The 25,419-nt window shown below is 42.9% G+C and overlaps 2 protein-coding genes across 2 annotated transcripts; both read left to right on the top strand.

Moving 5' to 3' along the window:
• Positions 1-1,196: 1,196 nt before the first annotated feature.
• Positions 1,197-6,817, top strand: LOC135469199 (NPC intracellular cholesterol transporter 2-like). Its single transcript, XM_064747747.1, has 4 exons — positions 1,197-1,314; positions 1,651-1,758; positions 4,858-5,033; positions 6,343-6,817. Exons 1-4 carry the CDS (start codon positions 1,242-1,244, stop codon positions 6,427-6,429), a joined length of 444 nt encoding a protein of 147 aa, XP_064603817.1. The 5' UTR covers positions 1,197-1,241; the 3' UTR covers positions 6,430-6,817.
• A 784-nt stretch (positions 6,818-7,601) lies between these two features.
• Positions 7,602-15,490, top strand: LOC135468568 (NPC intracellular cholesterol transporter 2-like). Its single transcript, XM_064746900.1, has 4 exons — positions 7,602-7,719; positions 9,999-10,106; positions 10,687-10,862; positions 15,309-15,490. Exons 1-4 carry the CDS (start codon positions 7,647-7,649, stop codon positions 15,393-15,395), a joined length of 444 nt encoding a protein of 147 aa, XP_064602970.1. The 5' UTR covers positions 7,602-7,646; the 3' UTR covers positions 15,396-15,490.
• Positions 15,491-25,419: the final 9,929 nt, after the last annotated feature.

Here is a 25,419-nt window from a genome sequence, read left to right as displayed (position 1 = left end):
TGCGCAGTAGCTGGATAGCACAATCCCATGTTCATGCGCAGTAGCTGGATAGCACAACCCCATGTTCATGCGCAGTAGCTGGATAGCACAACCCCATGTTCATGCGCAGTAGCTGGATAGCACAATCCCATGTTCATGCGCAGTAGCTGGATAGCACAACCCCAGGCGAAAATGAAAGTTTCACTTGAAGTATCGTTGTCATTACCAAATAGTTCATGCAAAATAATCCACCCAGTCACAGGAAAGTCTGCTAAGACGGACATTTTCCAGGATCAAGTCCACGGTCGGTGGCAATCTATACTACATAGCTAGCCCAAAGCTAGCTGGTGGATACTATACGTGGTACTGACGTTACACGTGGGCACAATACTCACACCTCATTGACTGGCTATAAAATGTGACGCTTTAACATTTTACAGCCTATCCATGGAAAACAAAATTTATAAATCAGCTTCATTAACACAGCGTTTCGATAAACATCTAATTTGAACGAATACTATTAATAAGGAAGAACAAGTCCTCAACGAGTTTCAGTGATCCAAGGAAAACAAACGCAAAATGTGCAGTAGCCTACATGTAGTGTCCAGACCGATACATTCCATAACATAATGATAGAATGTCTGTAGTAAACTCAAAATTGCAAAGGGAAGACTCGAACTGCATCGTTATATACGGGGCGGAATTGTAAGTATACACCCACACTAAAAAGTCTATCCTGAGATGTTGCGCAATAGCATCCTCTATACTACATGACAGTAAAATGTCAAAAGATGGATGGTTTCCATCACTATTGTAAATAGTAATTGTAAATTTGTATTAAGACTTGACAAACGGAAATCTTCGACGTTCTATGTACAGTCAGAATTTCTGGTGTATGTATAAAAGGAGAGGTGGACCATGTATCACAATTGAATTCCAGCAACTAAGCAAACTCGATCATTTAGAGCAAAATCATAGAAAAGGGTCAATGTGACAGATAAAGTACACATGGCGTGATGGTTCGTACTAGATGTTTAAATCTGGAACATTGTTTCTGCAGTACAAGCATTAACCCTTTGTGAACCGTACATCGTGGTGTGGACTCAGCTCTCACCAACCCAATTTAGCATGTACGCAAAAGGTTGACATAGATCCTGTGTGATTTTGTCAAGCTGTTGTACTAGAGCAGGACGTTTGTACTTGATAAGGCTAAGAAGACCAGCATTCCGTGGATCATCCATTCCACCTCTAAAATCTGCGCCATGTGGTGTTACGTTTTCATGCTGGCCTATTTGGCCACGGTTTCTGCTGTTCAGGTACATTTCAAAGATTGTGGTAAGCGTTTGTTTTACTTATTACACATCGTAGGCTACACTGTATGCAGCTGTATTGTGGTGATTCTGTTCGTTTATTTTGAATGGTTCTTAATAACACATAAGATCATTAAGTCTCTCCCTGGTAATATTGCAGGTTTGAATCCAGCTTGCGCGGATTCAGATTGAAGTCAAAAGTTTGTCAAGTAATTGAAAGTAAACGCCGTTAATACCCCCGGATGAAATTAAAACTGCTTAGTGAGCCGTAACGTGCAACTCAAATAAACATAAAACAATGTTACACACTTAAAGCTGTGTAATTCAAACTGTGCGTGATGTCTTATACTTTCTGTTCAAGGTTCGACCATGGGTAAAATCTCATCAGTAGATATCAATCCATGTCCGGAAGAGCCATGCCATCTGATCAGGGGAAAAAACACCAGCGTGACGGTCGGCTTCTCCAGTAGTAAGTATTGTGTGTGTGTGTGGGTGTGCAGGAGGATGGGGTGGGGGCTGGTGTGGGGTGTGTTTACGTACACGTCTCTATACACGTTAAGAGATTACGCACTACCATTATGCTTTACTGTGAATATTTATTTTATTTATTTGATTGGTGTTTTACACCGTACTCAAGAATATCTCACTTATACTACGGTACTGATGAAGACATCGGCGCCGATACTATAATATAAATCAGTTACATATATAAAAGGCTTTTATAACCAGACTTGTTGTGTATAGCAAAGAAATATATTGCAGCTGGCAGTGGGGAATGACAAATTTTGCTCTGTACAAAATGAGCAAAAGTATGTCGTAGAACTAGTGTGTGATAATGCAGTGATTGCAAACATGGACGAACATATCAAAACAATAACTAGCGAGTTATCTAACGCCTGTGCAATAGGTCGGAGTGTTAAATGAGCCGATCTATTCGAAAATCGAGCACAATAAGTGTAGAAGGCGACAAAGTCATTACAAAGCACATGAAGTAATGTATACACCATGCAGGTTTAATTATATATTTTTTTAATATAACTGAAACCAATCACTATGTCTATTTTAACGTCAAGACTCTAAAAAATGTTATTTTAAAACTGTTATGATTTCTTTTGAGTGCTTGATACCCCATGCATAAAATGGGTCATATAAAAGTTGTGAGTCACATCACACCTGTCAGTGACATCAGAGTTGTGAAGCACATCAAAGTTGTGAGTCACATCAAACCTGTGGGTGAGATCAAAGTTGTGAATCAAAACAAACTTGTAGGTCACATCAAACCTGTGAGTGAGATCAGAGTTGTGAGTCACATCAAACTTGTGAGTCACATCAAACCTGTGAGTGAGATCAGAGTTGTGAGTCACATCAAACCTGTGAGTGACATCAAAGTTGTGAATCACAACAAACTTGTAAGTCCACATCAAACCTGTGAGTGAGATCAGAGTTGTGAGTCACATCAAACCTGTGAGTGAGACCAGAGTTGTGAATCACATCAAACCTGTGAGGGACATCAGAGTTGTAAGTCACATCAAACCTGTGGGTGACATCAAAGTTATGAATCACAACAAACTTGTAAGTCACATCAAACCTGTGAGTGAGATCAGAGTTGTGAATCACATCAAACCTGTGAGTGACATCAGAGTTGTGAGTCACATCAAATCTGTGAGTGAGATCAGAGTTGTGAGTCACATCAAACCTGTGAGTGAGATCAGAGTTGTGAATCACATCAAATCTGTGAGTGAGATCAGAGTTGTGAGTCACATCAAATCTGTGAGTGAGATCAGAGTTGTGAGTCACATCAAATCTGTGAGTGAGATCAGAGTTGTGAGTCACACCAAATCTGTGAGTGACATCAAAGTTGTGAATCACAACAAACTTGTAAGTCACATCAAACCTGTGAGTGAGATCAGAGTTGTGAATCACATCAAATCTGTGAGTGAGATCAGAGTTGTGAGTCACATCAAATCTGTGAGTGACATCAAAGTTGTGAATCACAACAAACTTGTAAGTCACATCAAATCTGTGAGTGACATCAGAGTTGTGAGTCACATCAAATCTGGGAGTGAGATCAGAGTTGTGAATCACATCAAACCGGTGAGTGACATCAGAGTTGTAAGTCACATCAAACCTGTGAGTGAGATCAGAGTTGTGAATCACATCAAACCTGTGAGTGAGATCAGAGTTGTGAGTCACATCAAATCTGTGAGTGAGATCAGAGTTGTGAGTCACATCAAATCTGTGAGTGAGATCAGAGTTGTGAGTCACATCAAATCTGTGAGTGAGATCAGAGTTGTGAGTCACATCAAATCTGTGAGTGACATCAGAGTTGTGAGTCACATCAAACCTGTGAGTGACATCAGAGTTGTGAGTCACATCAAATCTGTGAGTGAGATCAGAGTTGTAAGTCACATCAAATCTGTGAGTGAGATCAGAGTTGTGAATCACATCAAACCTGTGAGTGAGATCAGAGTTGTGAGTCACATGAAACCTGTGAGTGAGATCAGAGTTGTGAGTCACATCAAATCTGTGAGTGAGATCAGAGTTGTGAGTCACATCAAACCTGTGAGTGAGATCAGAGTTGTGAATCACATCAAATCTGTGAGTGAGATCAGAGTTGTGAATCACATCAAACCTGTGAGTGACATCAGAGTTGTGAATCACAACAAACTTGTAAGTCACATCAAACCTGTGAGTGACATCAAAGTTGTGAATCACATCAAACTTGGGACTTGTCACCCTCAAGAACGATTTAGGAAAGTGCTGGATTTGCTGTGTTGGTACATTTTAAATGATGCCTCGTTGCTTACGTCAATAAGGCATGTTCCATTACAAATAGATCAGCAGGTCCGGTTCTAACTCCACGTGGAAAATTTCAATGACCTTAGCAACTCGAACCCGTCGATATATTTAGTATACATTGACTGTTTACGTCATCCAAGGTGCAGACATGTCAAAGCCTGCGCGGGTAAACCATCTCTTAACAGTAACCCTGTTGTATAAACTTTGGGATCGGCGAAGTCAACTCAACGTCCGCCATGTTTTGAATTCGAACTACTGCCAACATTGGACAAGGTGGGCCTTTAGGTGCTGGCTGAACGAAAAATATTTTCTCGTGGTCCGTTTTTTACCCTGGAAAGTAAGAATCCTCTGGTCAATGGTTCAGTTTCGTTGTCAACAGTTTATTTTGCAAACAGCCAGCACATGCCTTGCCTCAGTTTTGCGCGGTCGTCATTTTAACTTCTGGATTCAAAATTTTCAACGGCTGGGTGATTGATAGAGGAGGGTTTATCGGCGTAAGTTTGAACATATTTTATTCTTGGACAATGTGTGGATACAAGGTATACCAAACATTAGGATGGACTCAAATTGTAAGGACTAGCTAGTGAAATATTCCTGCTGAGCGACATCCTCCTGAGACGGGATGTACGTTTACCCTATCAAGGTAAAATCTCATACAGTATGTGCGTAATACAGCTGAAAATGACTTTCACACGCAAGGAATAAAAAAAACAAATTCTGCCACGAAAACGGAAGAAATATAATATAAGCCTGTAATCTGTCGCCACAGATGAGGCATCTGGCTCCCTGAAGGCCGTCGTACATGGGATCATTGCCGGGCTACCCATCGCCTTTCCCCTCCCAAACGCGGACGGCTGCAAGAGCAGTGGCGTTAGTTGTCCCGTCACGAGGGGCAGTTCCTACAGCTACACCGCCAGCCTGCCCGTTTTAAAAATATATCCCACGGTAAGCACCAAACATGTTTTTACTGAATTACACGTGATATTTGTTTATTTGATTGTTATTTAAGGCCCTACGTAATCATGATTTTTTAATATTTATATGACGGCGATCAGGTTCATTGACGATGGAAATCGCACTGCTCGAGGGCACACCTCCTGACTTTCTGAAGTAACGATAGCTGGATTTGAACACGCAATCTCATTGAACAAGGACCTGATGGTCGTAGCTTTAACCATCTGAGCAAGACAAGGCCCGTTTGTACATGATAATAATGCTGCTATATATGCTAAAACGAAAAGTATGTATCTTCATACACTCTCTGTATGATATATTTAAGCTATAGGCCAGTTGTCTGTTAAATGGAAATGAATTCATTCACTTCTTTACGCTTGACTGGTGCTTAAAGTCATACTCCAAAACTTCATATGATCACGGTAAAGTGTATCGGTGGAAAAAATTAGTCAGTCACCCTCTTGAATCAGCGGGAGTTGGATTCGAGTCTGCGACCATGGGCCGATTTGTCACGGGCCAATCGGTGACTCCTGAAGCATATATCTTATTCTCTGTGGATACTTGCTTATACATGACATCACATAATTTCTATGAATGATGTTGGAGAAAATAAAGTTTCTTTTATAGAAGCCCTAAATTACAAAATAGAGAATAAACAGCACAAAGAAAGTATAGGCCTATGTATTGATAACTAATTTCCAGCCGCTATACTCTCCAGCCGGCAGCACTCATATAAGGCGTAGTCCCGCATAAATGTCGACTATACTTCAATATTTGAATCCATAACAATCAAGGTATACGGGCCCCAGGGGGTGAGTGGGGGTTAGTATTGGTGTAGTCTGAACTGACGGCAATTATTGTTTTCTAGAATCTGATATATTTTATTTACTTATTTGATTGGTGTTTTACGCCGTACTCAAGAATATTTCACTTATACAACGTCGGCCAGCATTATGGTGGGAGGAAACCGGGCAGAACCCGGGGGAAACCCACGGCCATCCGAGAGTTACTGTAAGACCTTCCCTCTTACGGCCGGAGAGGAAGCCAGCATGAGCTGGACTTGAACTCACAGCGACCGCATTGGTGAGAGGCTCCTGGGTCATTACGCTACCAACAGAATCTTATATAGTGCTTGGTTTATGTGTTATTAGCATATACATGTATATCTCGGTTCGGCTGAGAGTATTCGCACCTGCACGTGCTTGCCGCTTGTATCAAGACCCCCAACCCCCCCACCCCACCCCCGGAAAATGATAGAAACTTGACATTATGAACTGAATATATTTGTTGTGTATTTCAGATCAAGGTAGTGGTGAAATGGGAGCTGCACGATGAGAGTGACAATAACGTTTTCTGTTTCGTCGTTCCGGTGGAAATAACGGACTGATTGTGCACCTGGAATGTGTAACACGTGCACATAACGCTCAATATACAGTCCATATAGAAATCAGCGGAATTTGTTAGTTTTCATAACCCACTTTGTATTTCAAGTTAAACTGTGCTGTACTATGAGACAGGAAATGTTTAGTGCAAGTGCCATATACATTACCGTTGTGATTGGTTTTCAGAGTTCAGGGGCGGTTTGACCTTGAAAAATATCAAGCAATGGTTTTGGAATAACAGAAAAGCCCCAAGAAACACGTCTATGACTTGTGACCATTACAGCAGAATCAATCCTACAATTTAATGAGTGCAATTTTTCATATGGATAATCGAACAAAGTACACATATTTTTAATCTATTCTCCACCAAACATGTTGTTTCGTGACGTTTTCCCCCAGAACTTGACATCTGCTATCTTGCGTGGTCGGCAAGATATGACATTGTGACAATACTGTCATATGACATTAAAATAAGTATGCGACTCCTTGTGTATAATTAATTATTAAATGTTTTACATATAGATGAAGATGTACAATAACTAAGATTACATAGATCAGTCCCCAAACAAACAAATAATCGCATGCATACAAATATTTATTTATTTGGTTTGAGTCTAAAATAAGGTTTAATTCACGTATTCACAGCAGTGAGTTTTATGCGTGGATTAAAGTGGCGTTGCCGGAGATAACTACTGGCCTGTGGCAAGTAACTGATTCACTTTCCCACATTTGTCATACACGGATTTTCACACGTAGATAATTTTTCATAATTATTTGGAGCTTAAACCTAACCTTAAGACAGAGACGCAGTGAACGTGATACCCTGTCCCTAACTGACATAACTTTTGACATCATGTTTTCTTATTTCCATTTAAAGATCAAGGTGCCAATTACAAACACTTTGTTGAGCTTGTACTCAGAATAGCACGCTGACCATGATTAGGTCAGTGTTTGTTTTATAAATACGCCTGCCACACGCCGCAAACACACATTCTGCGGGTCAGTGTTATAATACCTGGCTAGGTGTGTGTGTGATCCCAGGGCCTGCCTCTGGCTTTATCACATGACCTTTGTCCTTCTCATGATCGTCCAACAGGCCACGTTCAAATTCCTCCACATCTGTATAACACAGACTTACTGTGACGAAAAAGTTAAAATCGAGTCGTTAGGTTGTTCCGTGGCCATTTCCAACCCTGTCAGAGGTTTCTGTCAAACCTATACCATGTTCCTCGTCATTTGTTCCTTTCTGCTGCTTGGTCTTGTCACCGCTGAACCAGTCACCTATAAGGACTGTGGTAAGTCTTGTCTTCTGTTCTTTCTTGCTGGTTGGTCTTGTTACCGCTCAACCAGTCACTTATAAGGACTGTGGCATGTCTGTTCGTCTGTTCTTTCCTAGTGGTTGGACTTGTCACCGCTCACGCAGTCATCTATAGGGACTGTTACTAAGTCTTGATGCCACTTCCGTCCTGCTGGTTGGCCTTCTCAACCAGTTGTCTATAAGGACTGTGGTAAATCTTGTCTGTTCTTTCTTGCTAGTTCATATTGTCACCGCTCAATCAGTCACCTATAATAACTGTGGTGTCACGTCGTCTGTTCCTTCCTGCCGGTTGGTCTTGTCACGGCTCAGCCATTCACCTATAAAGACTGTCGTCTGTTCCTTCCCGCTGGTTGGTCTTGCTACCGATCAACCACTTATCTACAAGGTCTGTGGTAACTCTCGTCATCTGTTCCTTCCCGCTGAGTTGACTTGTCACCGCTAAACCAGTCACCTATAGGGACTGTGGTATGTCTTGTCGTCTGTTCCTTCCTATTAATTGAACTCGTCACCGCTCAACTAGTCATTTATAGGCCTAGGTACCGTTGTAAGTCTCGTCGCCTGTTCCTTTCTGCTGGTTGGTTTGTCTATACGGAGTGTGATAAGTCTCGTCGTCTGCTCCTTTCTGCTGGTTGGTCTTGTCACAACCAGTCATCTACAAAGACTGGGGAAAGTCTCGTCGTCTGTTCCTTCCTGCTGGTTGGCCTAGTCACCGCTCAACCAGTCACTTATAAGGACTGCTTTATGTTTCGTCGTCAGTTCCTTCCTGCTGGTTGGACTTGTCACTGCCGCAAACAGTCATCTATAAGGACTGTTGTAAGTCTCGCCGTCTGTTTCTCGCCGTTCAACCAGTTATGTATAAGGCCTGTGGAAATTCTCGTCCTCTGTTCCCTCTGGTTGGTCTTGTCACCGTCCAACCAATTATCTATAGGAGCTGTGGTAAGTTACGTCATTTGTTTCTTCCTGCTGGTTTGTCTTCACCGTTCAACCAGTTATGTATAAGGCCTGTGGAAATTCTCGTCGCCTGTTCCTTCCTGCTAGTTGGTCTTGTCACCGCTCAACCAGTTATCTATGAAGACTGTGGAAATTCTCGTCGTTTGTTCCTTCCCACCGGGTTTGTCTTCAACCAGTTATCTATAAGGACCTTGGTAAGTCTCGTCGTCTGTTCCTTGTTCGCTGTTTGGTCTTGTCACCGCTCAACAAGTTATGTATAACGCCTGTGGAAATTCTCGTGGTCTTTTCCCTCCCGCTGGTTGGCATTGTCACCAATATATAAGGACTGAGATAAGTAATGTCATCTGTTTTTTCCTGCCAGTTTATCTTGTTTATTGACGGGGGTCGTGTTTCGCCGGTAGCGTGTGACCGTTTGCAAGGCGTAGCTGCTCTGGGTATGCCCTCTGTGCTGCACGTGTTTAATTGCCGCTGGTTAACCAGTGCTCTTCAAGCAGGCTGGTAAGGTTGAGTCGTTTTCAGACATGAGATGAAAGAGCTTCCGTTGTCAGTATTGCTCTATATGATTGCTTGGTTAACTGATAATGTATGTGGGTTGGTGTCGACTAACCTGAAGCACAGTCAACTATATGTCGTAACACTGTATGATCGGATACAAAGGAAACAAAGTGGGATGGAAAGCAATTGCAGTGTGGATAACATTTGCAATAAAATAATCCTATATTGGGCATTTGTCACAAAGTTAACAAGATTCTGTAGACTGCAGCATGTATTCTAAGACTGAACAAACTGTTTGCTGTAAGTATAAGTGCTGTAATCTGTAATGAGTAAGCAAAAGTGCTGTAATCTGCAAGTGTAACTACTGTAATCTGTATTCATTCATTTATGTATTTGCTTGGTGTTTTACGACGTACTTAAGAATATTTCACTTATATGACGGCGGCCAGCATTATGCTGGGAGGAAACCCACGACCATCCGTAGGTTGCTGGCAGACCTTCCCACTTACGGCCGGAGAGAACTACAATCTGTAAGTGTAAGTGCTGAAATCCGTAAGTGTAACTGCTGTAAGCTGTAAGTACTATAATCTGTATATGTAAGTATTGTAATGTGTAAACGTAAGTGCTGTAATGTTGTGTGGCGACATGCTTCAACACCTCGTCTGATGTACACGTACATATAAACGTACACGTACACGTTTAAAATGGTAGTTACAGCACTTCAGCAAAGTTATTCAGTTTTAGAACTGACAGAACTGTCTAGATAAATGGCCTAAATGCATGGTATGATGTTTTATTCTAATTTCCCAGGATCTGCCAAAGGCAAAATCAACTCGGTTGATCTGTCACCGTGTCCTTCAGAGCCATGCTATCTGAAGAAGGGAACAAATGTGTCTCTGACTGTGAAATTCACTTCCAGTAAGTTACCGTTGAGGTGTAACGACACACTGGCAACATCTCATTCACATCGCGATGAACTTACCGTTATGACATCTTATACAGGTTGTATTTTGTATGAATCGTGTAATAGCCCAGTGTGCAATGCACAATAATTTGATGTTTAATGTCAGCTTACTTGACATCAAAAATGTTCTCTGCGAAATGTGTACATGATATTTTTCCAAGTAGTCCTGTCTACAGACTAGAACCAATACACATAAGTTAAAATGTTTAAAAGCATTGTCCTATTTTCCAATGGCTCCAAAGTAACGTCTTCCTCTCTGGCAGATGTCTGTTATCTGTCTCATACTTACCACGGTTTACTCTAAACCAAATCTTTCTTTGGCAAATGGATTGTTCGACCAAAAATATTTACATATATCTTGAAATATCAAGTGTCGTACATCACATTTACCGTGACACAGATTTTACCAGGAACAATGTTGTTCAACGTAAAGGGTTCTCACTTTCTGCAATGTGGTACCAAAATTCTAAACCGCAAGGGCAACAATTAAAGTGTAGCCATGATGACTGTTTAAAGCCGTTGTCATGTCCCCAGATGAGGCTGCTCCCAAACTAACAACGGTTGTCCATGGAATTCTGGCGGGAGTACCCGTGCCGTTTCCGGTGCCGAACCCTGACGGCTGCACGAATTCTGGGATAACCTGTCCAATCGCCAACGGGCAGACCTACAGTTATACAGCAATACTTCCGGTTCTGTCGTCTTACCCCAGTGTAAGTGAGCGTCATTTTCTTCGTCTGTTTCAGTGTTTGTAGGGTTCAATTCTAATTCTAGAGAAATAACATTTGCGCCTCTGATATTGTGACGTCTAAGACGATTAAATCCTTTTTACATCGGCTCAGTATACAAGCCGGATGAGGACATCTCGCCCAGCGGCCCGTGGTGTGGTGTCCTACTCTCGTACGTTCGGTATAATTGTCAGTTATGTTTTTGTATTAACCTTTGGGCGCGTATGTTTGTGATGGCGAGAATAGAAGATCGACGTTGAAATCGTTGTTTGTCTTCTTTTTTTCGTCTGCGGAAAACAACATATATTTGGCGCCGAGAATGGCTGAATTCCCTCCTCCCACCACCTCCGGCATTTCTAGCAAGTCCAGGAGAACCACCCGTAGTGTGGAAGCGCTGGTATGACTGACATTAACATTAAAGAATCAAAAAACATTCAAAGAGACTCGCTGAATTCACAACTCAGTAAGATGAAACAACGACAACGACAACATCACCATCGCCAAGTGACTACTGTACTAACTGTGAATCATTTTCACAAAAAGCTCGCAGTCAGCATTTTCAAGCAAATGACCAAAACTGTGATTCCTGTGGACCGGGTGGCCATTTTGGATTTATGTGTAGATCTACCAAACAGGTAAAAAATGTTAACCCGGGGATAACACAGATATCTCAGTCTACAGTGTGTCTTCTCGTGCAGGCACATTTAAGCACTGCTGTGTGAACATTAATGGCCAGGACATTAACTTAATCATTGATTTAGGCGCCAAGGTGTCAAGTCTCAGTGAGATACTGTATAAAAAAGCACTTTTCTCAGCACTCATTGACCGATATCCCTCAGAATCTGTTAACCTACAACAATGGTCACATCCCTTTTCTTGGTGTTGTTAATTTGAACGTTAAATACGACGATCAAATGTTGACGAACTTTCTCTTTTACGTCACTAAAGAAGGTACCAGTGATATGGGAATTGATCTCTTCAACCAGTTAGGCTTTAAAGTCACACATAACGACAACTTTATTTATACAGACATTCCGTCTCAGTTTTCTCAAGTGTTCACCGGTTTTGAAAGACCACTAAATACACACACCGTCCAACTGTGACCCGTCAGTTCGACCTGTGTGACAGAAACTGGGACGACTTCCCCAGTCTGTGCATCCAGGGGTTTCAGCTCAAACGTTTAGAGGAATCCATAATTTCAAACCTGGTTGTCGCACGTCGGAAAAACGAAGAGATTTGACTATGCATTGATCTAAGGACTGTCAAAAAAGTTCTTATACCAGAAAAATACCCATTACCGACCATACAATAACTCACTTCTGAATTCTATCGATCTATGGTTTTTACTAAACTTGATCTGAGACGTAGCAATCTACAGATATCCCTGGCCGAGGATAGTAGACATTTGACAGCATTTTTATCTCATCACAGCGTGTACCATTACACCAGAATGCCCTATGGACTTGAATCAGCACCAAGCGCTTTCCAGAAAATTTTGTCGTCGATTCTGTCTGGGTGCAATGAACGTAAGCATCTCATTGATGATGTCACAGTTTTCAGGGAAAGAATCATGCCGATCATGAAAAAAATTGGAAGAAGTCATGAAGCGTATTTCGGAGGACAACCTGACACTGAACGTCAAAAGGTGCCAATTTTTACAGAACTCCATTGACTGCGCCGGCTACAACATTTCAGCCAAGGGAGTAGTGCACCTTGAATCAAATGTGAAAACTATTCAGGATCTCCCAGAGCCTACAAACGCAAAGGAACTTTAGTCGTTCCTTGGTACTACAAATTGTTACCTCAAATATGTACCAGATATGTATCAGAAATTGCAGAACCTTTACGTCGGTTACTCCGGAAAACTGAATCATGGAACTGGAACTAGGAGCACGCTAATGCGTGCTCACCTACACCTCTCTCACCTGCAGAACAGAAATATCCCACGAGTGAACGCGAGGCTCTTGCGTGCATATTTGCATGTGAACATTGACATACGGTCGCAAATTTACCTTGCAAGCACAACATGAAGCACTGAAAGCATTACTGTCAAGATCTGGCTCAGGATACAGACCTTGGAGAATCTACAGATGGGCTGATAGATTACTTCAGTACAACTTCAGTGTGGTACATATCAGTGGAAACAAGAATGAAGTAACAGACATGGCCAGTAGACTCGCTCCCGAAGAAACAGTATCAACTTCGGCGACAGAGGATGCTTGCGTTCTTGGAATTGATCTCGATGGTCTTATCACCCAGGAAGATGTCAAGAAAGCTTCAGCCAGCGATCCAATTCCCAGACAGATCTACAGCTATATTTTAAATGGATGGCCTCATGATGTTTCAACAGAACTGAGAACATATCACCACCTCCAGCATGAGTTATCTGTTTGGAATGATTCGTGTATTGCCTGTGGTCTCAATATGGCGATATAAATACCTCAATATAAAACCCATTTAACCTCCAATGCAGCCCATTCCTCAAGCTTGCAAGCAGATTGCCATAGACATCTTCGACGAAGTTCAGATTGCCCCACATGATCAGCGGTTTCCATTAGTTGTACATGATCTCCATTCCATGTGGCCTAAGGCTGCTACGACCAACAAATTAACTACAGATACAGTTATTCGCATCTTTGAAGATCTCTTCTCTTGTTGGGGATTACCTAATATTGTTATTTCGGATAACGGTGCCCAATAAAACTTCCGATGAATTTGAAACATTTCTGTTCAGACACGGAATCCAACACTGTCTGACATCTCTTTACAATCCTCAAAGCAACGGAACTGTTGAGAGATTCAACAGAGTCTTGAAGGAAGGATTGAAATCTAACCTCCGAGTATCCGCATTCTTTTGCCAAACTACCTTGCAACGCCGCACGCACTTACTCAGAAACCAGCCGGTAATGATGATCAACCGCTAACTCATATAGCCATTGGACATGCTTCAACCACCGACCCGGTTTTCTCCCACCATAATGCTGGCTGCCGTCGTATAAGGGAAATACTCTAGAGTACGGCGTGAAAACACCAATGAAATAAATCCGAATAAGGACAAATATAACTCATCATCTCACCTAAAGCAAATCGCAAAGCATGTTGTCAAGAAACAAAACACGGTTAGATGTTACACCGATGCAAAGCGAAATGCAAAACAGTAAAGTGTTAAATCTGGTGACTGGGTTCGTGTAAAACGTCAACGAGGTCACAAGTTGAAAACAGATTTGTCTAAACATCGCCAGATCGCACAGAAAACAGACCTAGCATCTTTCTAGCTAGATGATGGATCAACATGGAATGTCAGACTTTGTAATCTGTCACGTCAAGAAGTACAACCCAGAAAATCACACTTACTAGTGGAAGACCTAACTTTAGAATTCATAAGGAACTGTGCTCCAAATCCACAGCATGCGGCGCGATGACGGTGGTAATAGCGCGCGAATGGTACCATTCTCGTGCCGCGGCCAGCGACCCGCGGGGCGAGAGGGCGCGGCCCATGGCACGAGAAAGGAAGAAAATCGCACGAATGGTACCATCCGCGGGCCGCGGGGCGAAATATCCCCATCTGATTTCCAGAGCTAAGGCCAGTAAACCGTGACTTATGTAGGCTGGTTCATGTGGAAAACCTGTACCATACCCAGATGATTATCTTCGTCAATGTGTTTTACAAACGTTTCCTCGCTATGGCTAGATAGGACAAAAACGCATACTTTTCCCCCTTAACTCTCATCCGGCAACACGTGCTGCGAGAGCTACAGACAGAAACAGCCCCAAATGTGTCGGACTGGCTGTAAGGAACATTTATCGTTGTTTACACGCGCTTAAATCTTCTCTAGCATATAGATCGACGTCAACCGTGTGGTCTATTAACTAACCTCGGCAAACCAAAAGGGCCCCATGGCAGTCCAGTCCGTTCATGAAAAATAATCACACTTTCCGAGCCTATATCACAGCAGCTCGTGAGCTATCAAGGTGGTGCCTGCATTAGGCTACACCTCGAAAATGTCCTTTTTTGTCAATTTGTTTTATTGCCTTGAACTATTTTTGTTTAGTCAGCAGGTTAGTTCATTTGTAGGTACATGCGGTTTACATCAATTTATTTCTAGAGAAGATGTAACGCGCATTTGAACAGCCGTAAATGTTCCTTGCCGTCAATCCGACACATTTGTGGCTGTTGCTCTCCGTAACTCTCGCAACTGAGTTGCTCGATAAGTTTCTCCTTCCGCAATTCAGTTGTGCTTAGTCCAGACACTTGACTCGATTGACATGTAAGTGTGTTGTTAGAATACGGAAGGTAAACAAGCGTTCAGGTACTGAAATACACTGTGGTGGAGCTATTTGTACCTTGCTGTGGAGATTTCAACTGACAGTATACCTTCAAGGCGAATTTTGTCTGAGAAGGTCTATTATTTTGTGTGTGTCTCATTTCAGGTCAAGGTTGTTGTGCAGTGGGAGCTCAAGGATGAAAACACAGACGACGTGTTCTGTTTTGCCGTGCCAGTGGAAATCGGGAGCTGAAAATAACATTGCTGCTTAAATATAACACTCCTTACTTTTTTCATTGCATGTTGTGTTCTGTGATAGCTTTAGGAAATAAATCGAAATGTAAATTGTGTAGCTCAATCATCGTCTTGTTTTCTGCATCTTTAGGGCGATGTTCTTCTTGTTATGGACGTTCATGTATAGTGTTCTTCTTGTCATTGACGTACATGTATGGTGTTCTTGTTTTGGACGTACATGTATGGTGTTCTTCTTGTCACAGATGTACATGTATGGTGTTCTTGTTATGGACGTGCACATATGGTGTTCTTCTTGTCACAGATGTACATGTATAGTGTTCTTGTTATGGACGTACATGCATGATGTTCTTCTGGTCATTGACGTACATGTATGGTGTTCTTCTTGTTAGGGACGTACATGTATGGCGTTCTTGTCATTGACGTACATGTATGGTGTTCTTCTTGTCACAGATGTACATGTATGGTGTTCTTCTTGTTATGGAGGTTTATGTATGTCGTCGTTGTCATTGACGTACATGTATGGTGTTCTTGTTTTGGACGTACATGTATGGTGTTCTTCTTGTCACAGATGTACATGTATGGTGTTCTTGTTATGGACGTGCACATATGGTGTTCTTCTTGTCACAGATGTACATGTATAGTGTTCTTGTTATGGACGTACATGCATGATGTTCTTCTGGTCATTGACGTACATGTATGGTGTTCTTCTTGTTAGGGACGTACATGTATGGCGTTCTTGTCATTGACGTACATGTATGGTGTTCTTCTTGTCACAGATGTACATGTATGGTGTTCTTCTTGTTATGGACGTTTATGTATGTCGTCGTTGTCATTGACGTACATGTACGGTGTTCTTGTCACAGATGTACATGCATGGTGTTCTTCTTGTTATGGACGCACATGTATGGCCTTCTTGTCATTGACGTACATGTATGGTGTTCTTGCTATGGACGTACATGTGGTGTTTTTCTTGTTATTAACGTACATGAGTGGCGTTTTTCTAGTTACGGACGTATATTTATGGTGTTTTCCTTGTTATGAATGTACATGTGGTGGTTTTCTTGTCGTGGACGTACATGTATGGTGTTTTCCTTGTTATGGACGTACATGTACGGTGTTCTTCTTGTGGACGTAAATATATGCTGTTCTTGTTATGGACGTACATATATGGTGTTCTTCTTGTCATGTACGTCATGGATATATATATACACACAGAAACAATATACAAACAATATAAACACACATTTATCCAACTGTGCATTAAGCCCCCAGCATTTTAACAAAGCATTACTCTTCATACAACTTGCTACTAACATTCCATCACACACACGCGCGCACGCGCGCACACGCGCACACACACGCACATGGAAATTGTGTTTTACGTCCATTCAGTATGAATATGGACCTATATACATATAAACAATGAAAAAGCTCACTTATATTCTTGTTTGAAAAGATCTGTGGACTGGCGACGAAAACGCGTATCACGAAAAAGGATTCCTGACTGCCTGTATATCGGCAGACCGAGCTCTAGGTGTGTCTTCGTTCGCTTAAGAGAGATTCAGAGAGTCTTTTCTGTTTGTCAGTTGGGTTTCTTTATTCCCTGAATTTTAAAAGGAAAACGGTAGCCCAGATCTGTTAGGCAGAAGTGTCTGGAGTTTTTCTCTTTCCAAGAACTTCCAACACTGAAAAATAAAAGAGGTGCCAATCAGATATTTAAACAAAACACAGTTTAGATGGTTTATTTCAAGACGTTATCCGACTTGTACCCTGGAAAGATTCACAGGCAGCTGGATTCAAACATACGACGTAGCTGAAAGAGCCCATTAGACAACTCGACCAGTGAGTGATTGGTCCCACCCATCCAAGAACACACATTTTGGTGGCACCGTCATATATATATATATATATATATACACTCATTTTTTAAAGAGAAGACATAAATGCTGCACGTAATTTTCACCTTAAAAAAATAAAAGTTTTCCATGATGTCCTACCATTGCCCAGAATTCCTAACGGCGGTAGCTGTTGCGTTGTTGTTGGGGAACAGTTTGGATAGTAAATGTCCTTGACAAGGTCATTCGCGACGCAAACCTCCGCCTCACATCCATCCTTTGAGAGAAATATAATGTGACCTATCTGAAAGAATTCTGCACCCACCCAGCATCCGGCCGTGTCTTTTTCACAGGGCCAGTCGCCATAAACAAGGCCATTTTCGGTACAGATTATATCAGAGCACCAGATGGGTCCCTCCAGATTCTCTTCCACTGTCGCTCCTACAGGGTAGTACTTTCCACGATACAGACAGCCCGTGACCTTCTTAGTATCAACATGATTTGTGGCGGAAAGCAACGTGCTGATGGCACAAAGAACAATTCGTAATTTGTTCACCACCATTTTTAACAAGTACGCGACTCGTCAATTATACGGGTTGCAACAATCAGAAATGAAGATTGTCCAGAACTACCGACAAGAATGCCTTCGTTAGTGTTTCTTACAAAAAACTAGCCCAAACAAACAGGTGTAAGATTCCCATGAATAAGGCCCTGGATTCTACTTCCCACCTCTCATTGGCGAAGGCTTTTTTAAGGCCTTCTCGACATTTACACCTGATCATCTGTTATGCAATGAATTCACGAGATAACTTTCAGAATATTTTAGCACCCTTTCACCGCCCGTGCAGTGCTCTATATACGTGGTTTATAAGGTTCGCATACTAGGTAACGCAAGGTATGAGTGATAAGGTCACTAGTTTCACTGCTGGCATCGAAACCCTTCACGTTTTTGGTTTAGAGAGGGAATTTGTAGATTTCCCCGCAATCACAACTTTGTGGGGCCTTGGTCACGTGGTTGAATGCTATTTGTCTACCATCAATCTGTCACAAGTGTTAAAGTTTGTCACTATTTTGCCACACGTCCGGTGTGACACGTCCGGTGTCCTTCGCCGATAAAGTAAATATGTGTACAGGTTTGGCTTTAAATAAACTAACAATATTAACTCTCCAGGTTTCCTACAGTCTGCCGGTCAACCATTGATGACTCCATACAAGGTGTTTGATGACAGAATTAGGTCTAAGGTTCATCAGCATTAGTTGCCGTGGAGTGTTCATGGAATTTGGACAGGCAGGTAGCACTGCACGGCCGATATGAAGGTATGAAAGCCAACGGACTAGATGATAACGAGACACTTCAGCTGAGCATTATATTATATTTCATTACACAAAAGGATTTTAGGTCAGAAAGACATATAGGGGTAAAAAGCTATAAAACTTTTGCATTTGACTCTCTCCGCCCAAACGGTGATGTTAGCCGTACTATATAGGCGTAAAATTAAGTTAAACAGTCGAATTCTACGTTACGGATATTTCATAAATTAACCTCTTCTTTCTTCAACCATTTCTCGCTAGCACAGGGTAATGACCCAGGAGACTTTCATCAATGCGGTGGCTGTGAGTTCAAGTCCAGTTGATGCTGGCTTTCTCTCCGGCCGTATGTGGGAAGGTCTTTCATCAACCTACGGATTCCGCCCGGCTCTTCCAGTGTTCCTCCCACCATAATGCTGGTCGCCGTTGTATAAGTGAAATATTCTTGAGTACGGCGTAAAACACCAATCAAATAAATAACTAAATATGGTGACCCTACCCAACCTCATTGGTCAAATTTTATTTACGAGAGTAAGTCGAATTAAATTTCCACTACAACCTGAAACACTGATCTGCTTAATAATTATTAAGTTGGTTTACCGTTACCCAAACATACTATACCGTGCTATATAAGATCTACTGGACAGGCGAAAGGCCCATTACCGCCCCAGCCCCTACTACTCTACAACGTTTCAAGTACTCAGAAATAACCCTTATCCTTTTGAGGTTTAGGGTTTCCCTTGTTATTTTCATATCACACATTATATACTACACGTCCTTTACAGGGCAATCGGTCAGTATAGCACGTTTCATAGAAAATACATGAAATACATGAAAATCACTGCGTATCGGAACAATTAAAATCCATCCAAGACGCCATGATGTAGGGAACAATTTTCATTTCTTTCATTGCTTGTTTCACTAAGTAGAACATATCGCCAAGCACTCTATAAACACTCAATGAACCGCGCACGAGAAGTTTTATCGGAAGGCCATTCCATTGGTTATCGTTGTTACCTTCTGTTTATGGTGAATATAATATGTCAAGCCACTGACAAACGTTATTTCGCAAGTGCATCTAGGTTTAGAATGAAGTGTATAGAAATATGTATCATATCAGCTTGTACTATAATTATGGAAATAAACTTACAGTAATATCTACCCTTGAAATATGTGTGTACAGCAATGCTTCCAGTCTTAATGGGGAATTTTTTCAGGTCCAATTTTCACGTGACAACAAGCCTAAATTAGCTGACAATCTTTCATGCAAACTAAAGCGTTGTCCATTTTGTATTATCGTATTCGCCCATTTGTTTTTTTATTTTTCTCAACCGTTCTCTAGGGCTGATTTTGAAACCTTTGCTGGACCGTCGAATGGCACCGTAAAGGCTTGGGTTAGTTGGGTGTAGTTCCTTCCCGTTGCCTGGTTAAGTGAGAGGTAATAAGTGAGAGTCTGGCCCCTTAAGAACAAGAAAAGAAAGGGAAAGGGAATCTCAAAGGAGGGTAGATCGACCACGGGCTGCAACTCTTCAGGCTTTGAGAAAAGAGCGAGCATTATGATGATCCCATTCACAAGAAGAGACACAATTTCAGAAATGTACTGATGGGTGAAAGGGCGGTACTTTCGTAAAACTTGTCTATTATTTTTGAAGTAGATCTGAAAATAAAGAATAATAACATAGTAACATCACTTATTTGGTTAAGGTTGGACGCCATACAGCGGCAGTCAGATGCAAAAGCCGGACGGAAGCCGGACAGAGGCTAGTCAAAACCAAGGTCCGTGTATAGGTAAATGACAAATTCTCTAGATTACAGCCAAAGCCAAACCAGCTGTAGATGTACGCGATCTCGCCACTCTGTTGGTCCATGCCAGAGCAACGTACTAGTTCGACTAAACCAGAAAGGGCTCAACAATGTGATACACGGTGTATCAGACCAATTCAAAAATGTTTTATGCTATTGGCTGTACGTAAATTCAGTGCATAAGCTATCAAATGTGGTAAAAGGCTCAAAATTGTCAGAACCAATTACCATACATGAGAAATATACGGCTGCGCCTGCATTTCCGACAGAATCATATTGACGTCTGTTCACACACAGAAAAACAAAGCTGTTAGGGAGAACATGCAGATATTCTAGACTCAACAGATAATCCTACTCTGGTATCAAGCTCAACGTCAATAAATATAAGCGTCATGTCCGACATTCATATACCACTCGTAGTCTGTCGAGAATAATACTGTCCAAATGTAACACAAATCTGTTCAGCTACAGCAAACTACAACGAAGTGCAGGTGAAAAAACACTGAAGTATATTACAACCCTTGGTCTCCGGTTAAACGGAATAGGCACAACTTTCAAATTAAACACGAAATTATGTACACCAAGAAATACATACTAGCGCGTGCACTATCTGCAGAACTGACAGGGAGAAAAATTACATACTGTATATAATGCAGTAACTAAACTCCATTAAGCGAGGACACTTTATAGCCCAGCACACAAAAGACACATGCCGGTATTTTCTCTATTTCATTCTGAGGTCTCCCCGAACAGCACCAAGATTATTACAGCCTCAGGCCCTTATGCTCAATAACTTCTGAAGTGTTCGGGTTTGCGCAACGCTAATATCTATCCTGTTTGGTCGGACTGAACAAACCTTCCTCAACCTTTCAATATATAAACTGTAAAACAATATGCTAACAAAACAACTACACAGATTACAATTGTATTGGCTTATATAGAAACAATACCTATATTATTTGTGTACCGACAAGGTTGAAGGCAGCCACAATCTGGAGGTAACAATGTCCCGGAGAATGGAGATAACAATGTCCCGGAGAATGGAGGTAACAATGTCCCGGAGAATGGAGGTAACAATGTCTCGGAGAATGGAGGTAATAATGTCCCGGAGAATGGTGGTAACAACGTCCAGGAGAATTGAGGTAACAATGTCCCGGATAATGGAGGTAACAATGTCCCGGAGAACTGAGGTAACAATGTCCCGGATAATGGAGGTAATAATGTCCCGGAGAACTGAGGTAACAATGTCCCGGAGAATGGAGGTAACACTGTCCCGGAGAATGGAGGTAACAATGTCCCGGAGAATGGAGGTAACAATGTCCCGGATAATGGAGGTAACAATGTCCCGGATAATGGAGGTAATAATGTCCCGGAGAATGGAGGTAACAATGTCTCGGAGAATGGAGGTAATAATGCCCCGGAGAATGGAGGTAACAACGTCCAGGAGAATGGTGGTAACAATGTCTCGGAGAATGGAGGTAACAATGTCTTGGAGAATGGAGGTAACAATGTCCCGAAGAATGGAGGTAACAATGTCCCGGAGAACTGAGGCAACAATGTCCCGGAGAATGGTGGTAACAACGTCCAGGAGAATGGTGGTAACAATGTCTCGGAGAATGGAGGTAACAATGTCTCGGAGAATGGAGGTAACAATGTCCCGAAGAATGGAGGTAACAATGTCCCGGAGAACTGAGGTAACAATATCCCGGAGAATGGAGGTAACAATGTCCCGGAGAATGGAGGTAACAATGTCCCGGAGAATGGAGGTAACAATGCCCCATTGCTGGGTAGGCCTATAGTATGTACATTATTTCCAACATCACTGAAATTGGTTGGCCGCTTCCACTAGCTTTCTTTGTGGAAAAAAATTGGGGTGGGTTGGGGGGAGGGGAGGAGCAAAGCATTACTGAAGTCAGGACATTAACTTTGGTTAGGTTCAGGTTATGATTCGACTAGAGATTGGAAACCTCACCCCGCATCCCAAGGCTGCCATGTTCTTCTTTTTCTTCTTGTCAGTCTGAGTAATTTTATCGTCAAATCGATGAGGGATGTCAGTTATGGATTCCAGCGCCGATTCTATTCATAAACTTCTGTGAGAAGAGTAATGTCTGCAAAGATAGTATAGGAACTGGTCCACGTTTCTGCAATTGACCTAGTGAGGTTGGCGTTAACGAGTAATCTAATCAAAAAACCCTACATGTTTACATTTACCAAGATTGGGTTTTTAATCGCAGTGGAACACAATGACCCGATGTGAAAACTGACTGGTCATCTCGTTGGATTTGAGTGACTGAAAAATGGTTTGAATTCAAGACTGGAGGATTGTGTGAATGTCAGTGTGAAATAGATGGAGTGATGTGTTCTTTCGTGACTACAGTTTTGAAAGTTACGCCTACAAAGCGTGAAGGATTCCTGATCGTGCATGGTCCAGTAAACGGAAATACATGGATAAACATGCAGAGATTTTCCTTTCTCCGCAGTTCTGACTTAGTTCTGCTATGTTAAATGCTAGTATTCAGTGACAGTCGGAGCATAGGGTAGTATTCTCTCCCACCAACCAAAGAAAATCAGTCTGCGACTTTACACATTTGATCCAATGGTCAAAATGAAAATAAAACAGGTTTTACTTTTCAGCACAAGCTGGAGGGTTATGTCTTTTCACTTTGTCCAATGAGTGAAGGGTTAAGCCCACAACAACATTTCCACTTTTCGAAGTCATCGCTGAAGGACCTCGAGAACATCGATAAGCACCCACGCATGGACCAGATTTTGCAGATTGTATACCATCTAATTCTGTGGGCATCGGTAGTAGTTCAGTTCAGTGATACCGATAATGGCAATAGGTTCCAGCGCTGGGAAAAGATGAATAACTCTTACAATCCGTTATACCTTGCACGCGAAATAACCCAAGCATGTGACACCTGCAGTGCATACATGGGAGATAACTCGCACGTCTTCTATAGCCATATATGTCGTGACTGCTCTCCAAAAAGAGAGTTAAAAGCCCGAATAACCTAAGGCCGTGAATAGTAGTAAATGTTGCAAACGTCCCGTATTGCGGTGGTGGGATTGCGGGGGTGAACGTGTGTCCGCGCTCCCATGAGCGAGGCGCATGCGTGTGATGTCACACGTCACGTGTGGCGCGCCAACGGACCAATGAGCGCAGCTCCTTCCGCTCTTTTGCGTCAAAACTGACCAATGGGTGTGCGTGACGTCACTCACGAGAGCAGCTCCTTCTTCTCCATTTCGCGTCAAAACTAACCCATGGGTGAGCTCCATTTCGCGCCAAAGCTGATGTCACGCGCGAGAGCAGCTCCTTCATCTCCATTTCGCGCCAAAACTGACCACTGGGTAAGCTCCATTTCGTTCTCGCCAAAACTGCCCAATGGTTGAACTTCATTTGTACCAAAACTGACCAATGGGTGACCGCGCCTGAATTTCGTTGAAAACCGCGTTGACGGGATAAAAAGACGATGTGTGAAGAGAGTGAAGCTTACTCCGCCTATCCTACCTGCCTAGACAACACCAGACCACGTTCATCCAGAGAGATGCTACGCTGCCATCATGGCTTATGGAGGAGGGGGAGGAAAGGAGGAGGAGGAGAGGCTTCGGCAAAGGGGGAGTTTAATTGTCGGACATCAGACGCTTTACAAGGCGGGACGCATGGGTGCGACATGAGCAAGCACAGCACGTTGAGGGGGAGAGGTCTCAGTTTATGTACCGAACGTGTGACAGGCGGTTTTCATGGGCAGACCCATCCAATATTTGTACAATACCGGCTGACCGATCTGGGCATCATGGACGATTACCTGAACGCGATCTTTGAGGATCATCCGAACGCCTTCACTTTGAATTATAGCTTCGGTTAAATCCTGCGGGGCAAGAAGACAGGGCAGTTACGTTATTATTACCCCAGGACCAATAATGCTCGGGTACTCGACGCGCCGTACCACGTGGTGAGCCGGGCTGACCTGACTGAGTGCACCGCGCTATGTTTCTCTCACCATGCGGTTAAACCTGCATAACCAGCATTTCAGCTACATCAAGGACATGGGGCGTTACGCCTAGTCTTACACGAGTCAACTGTGTTCTAAGACGTTTACTCGGCTATGGAAATTACGAGGGCACGGTTAAACGTGCACCGACGGCGTTCGCTGAAAGTACCCGGGGGGTGTATTCCACAGTCAACCCACTATTTTCGAAATGTTGGCGGACATGGATACTTATCTCCGGGAAGGTGACGACGGAATATTCCCTTACCGAGCATGTTACGACTTCGAAGCTTGCCTGGCCCCTGTGGACGAAGCGATGAGCGGCTCGACGGAATGAACGTCCAACACATCCCCATGAGTGTCAGCGTGAACTCCAATGTGCCCGACTACGACCAGCCCATGTGCATCATCTCTACCGCGTGATCCCCACGCGCTCGTCGAACGGATGATGGTTTACGTCAATACCATCAGCGAGACCAGTAGCGCCTATCTCACCGAGCGTTATTCCTACATCCTGGACGAGTTTGACGAGCGCATCGATCCCAACGACACCAATCCGTCTTACACTTTGCGGAACAAATTCGTCGCCTATATCAACCAGCTCCTCGTCCTCGGCTTCAACTCGGGCAACTACGACTTGAACTTGACATCAAAATGGCGCAGCTCTTGTTAAAGACGGCTGTAAAAGCGTTGGGTAAAACTGCGCTACGTGCCGGGATGAAAGTCATGGACGACGTGTGGGACGAGGGAGTGCCGGTGAGCCAGACCTTGAAACAACGCGCTCTGGAGGGGGAAACAGCTAGCTGGTGGCCAAAACCGGTCGCTACGCCCAGCGTAAGATGCTGGGAAAGCTGAACAGGGTGGGAAAGACGTCTATAAAACGGAAGGTCCGACGCAACCCTCCCACTCGTCACCAACACGCAGGACCAAGAAGACGCGCCGTTCCCACTCGTCCTCGTCTGCCCGTTAGGCCCAGAAGACGTACACTCCCCTGCCAACCTCGACTCACCAATCCCCGCTCCGCACGGGATATTTCTAGCTAACGCCATGGCTCTCCCCCACGCCGCGTTGTCCGTCGGTCAGC

This window comes from Liolophura sinensis, chromosome 6 (assembly GCF_032854445.1).
Source record: "Liolophura sinensis isolate JHLJ2023 chromosome 6, CUHK_Ljap_v2, whole genome shotgun sequence".
In the NCBI taxonomy this organism is placed as follows: Eukaryota; Metazoa; Mollusca; class Polyplacophora; order Chitonida; family Chitonidae; genus Liolophura; species Liolophura sinensis.
The sequence above is the reverse complement of the archived record's forward strand: the minus strand, read 5'-3'. Positions and strand labels throughout refer to the sequence as shown.

Bases quoted from the DNA above. Each gene is read 5' to 3' on its own strand.
- LOC135469199 (XM_064747747.1), top strand. From the start codon at position 1,242: ATGTGGTGTTACGTTTTCATGCTGGCCTATTTGGCCACGGTTTCTGCT. The intron at 1,315-1,650 runs GTAAGCGTTTGT...TTTCTGTTCAAG, and splicing joins GGTACATTTCAAAGATTGTG to GTTCGACCATGGGTAAAATC. The intron at 1,759-4,857 runs GTAAGTATTGTG...CTGTCGCCACAG, and splicing joins GACGGTCGGCTTCTCCAGTA to ATGAGGCATCTGGCTCCCTG.
- LOC135468568 (XM_064746900.1), top strand. From the start codon at position 7,647: ATGTTCCTCGTCATTTGTTCCTTTCTGCTGCTTGGTCTTGTCACCGCT. The intron at 7,720-9,998 runs GTAAGTCTTGTC...CTAATTTCCCAG, and splicing joins AGTCACCTATAAGGACTGTG to GATCTGCCAAAGGCAAAATC. The intron at 10,863-15,308 runs GTAAGTGAGCGT...GTCTCATTTCAG, and splicing joins TTCTGTCGTCTTACCCCAGT to GTCAAGGTTGTTGTGCAGTG.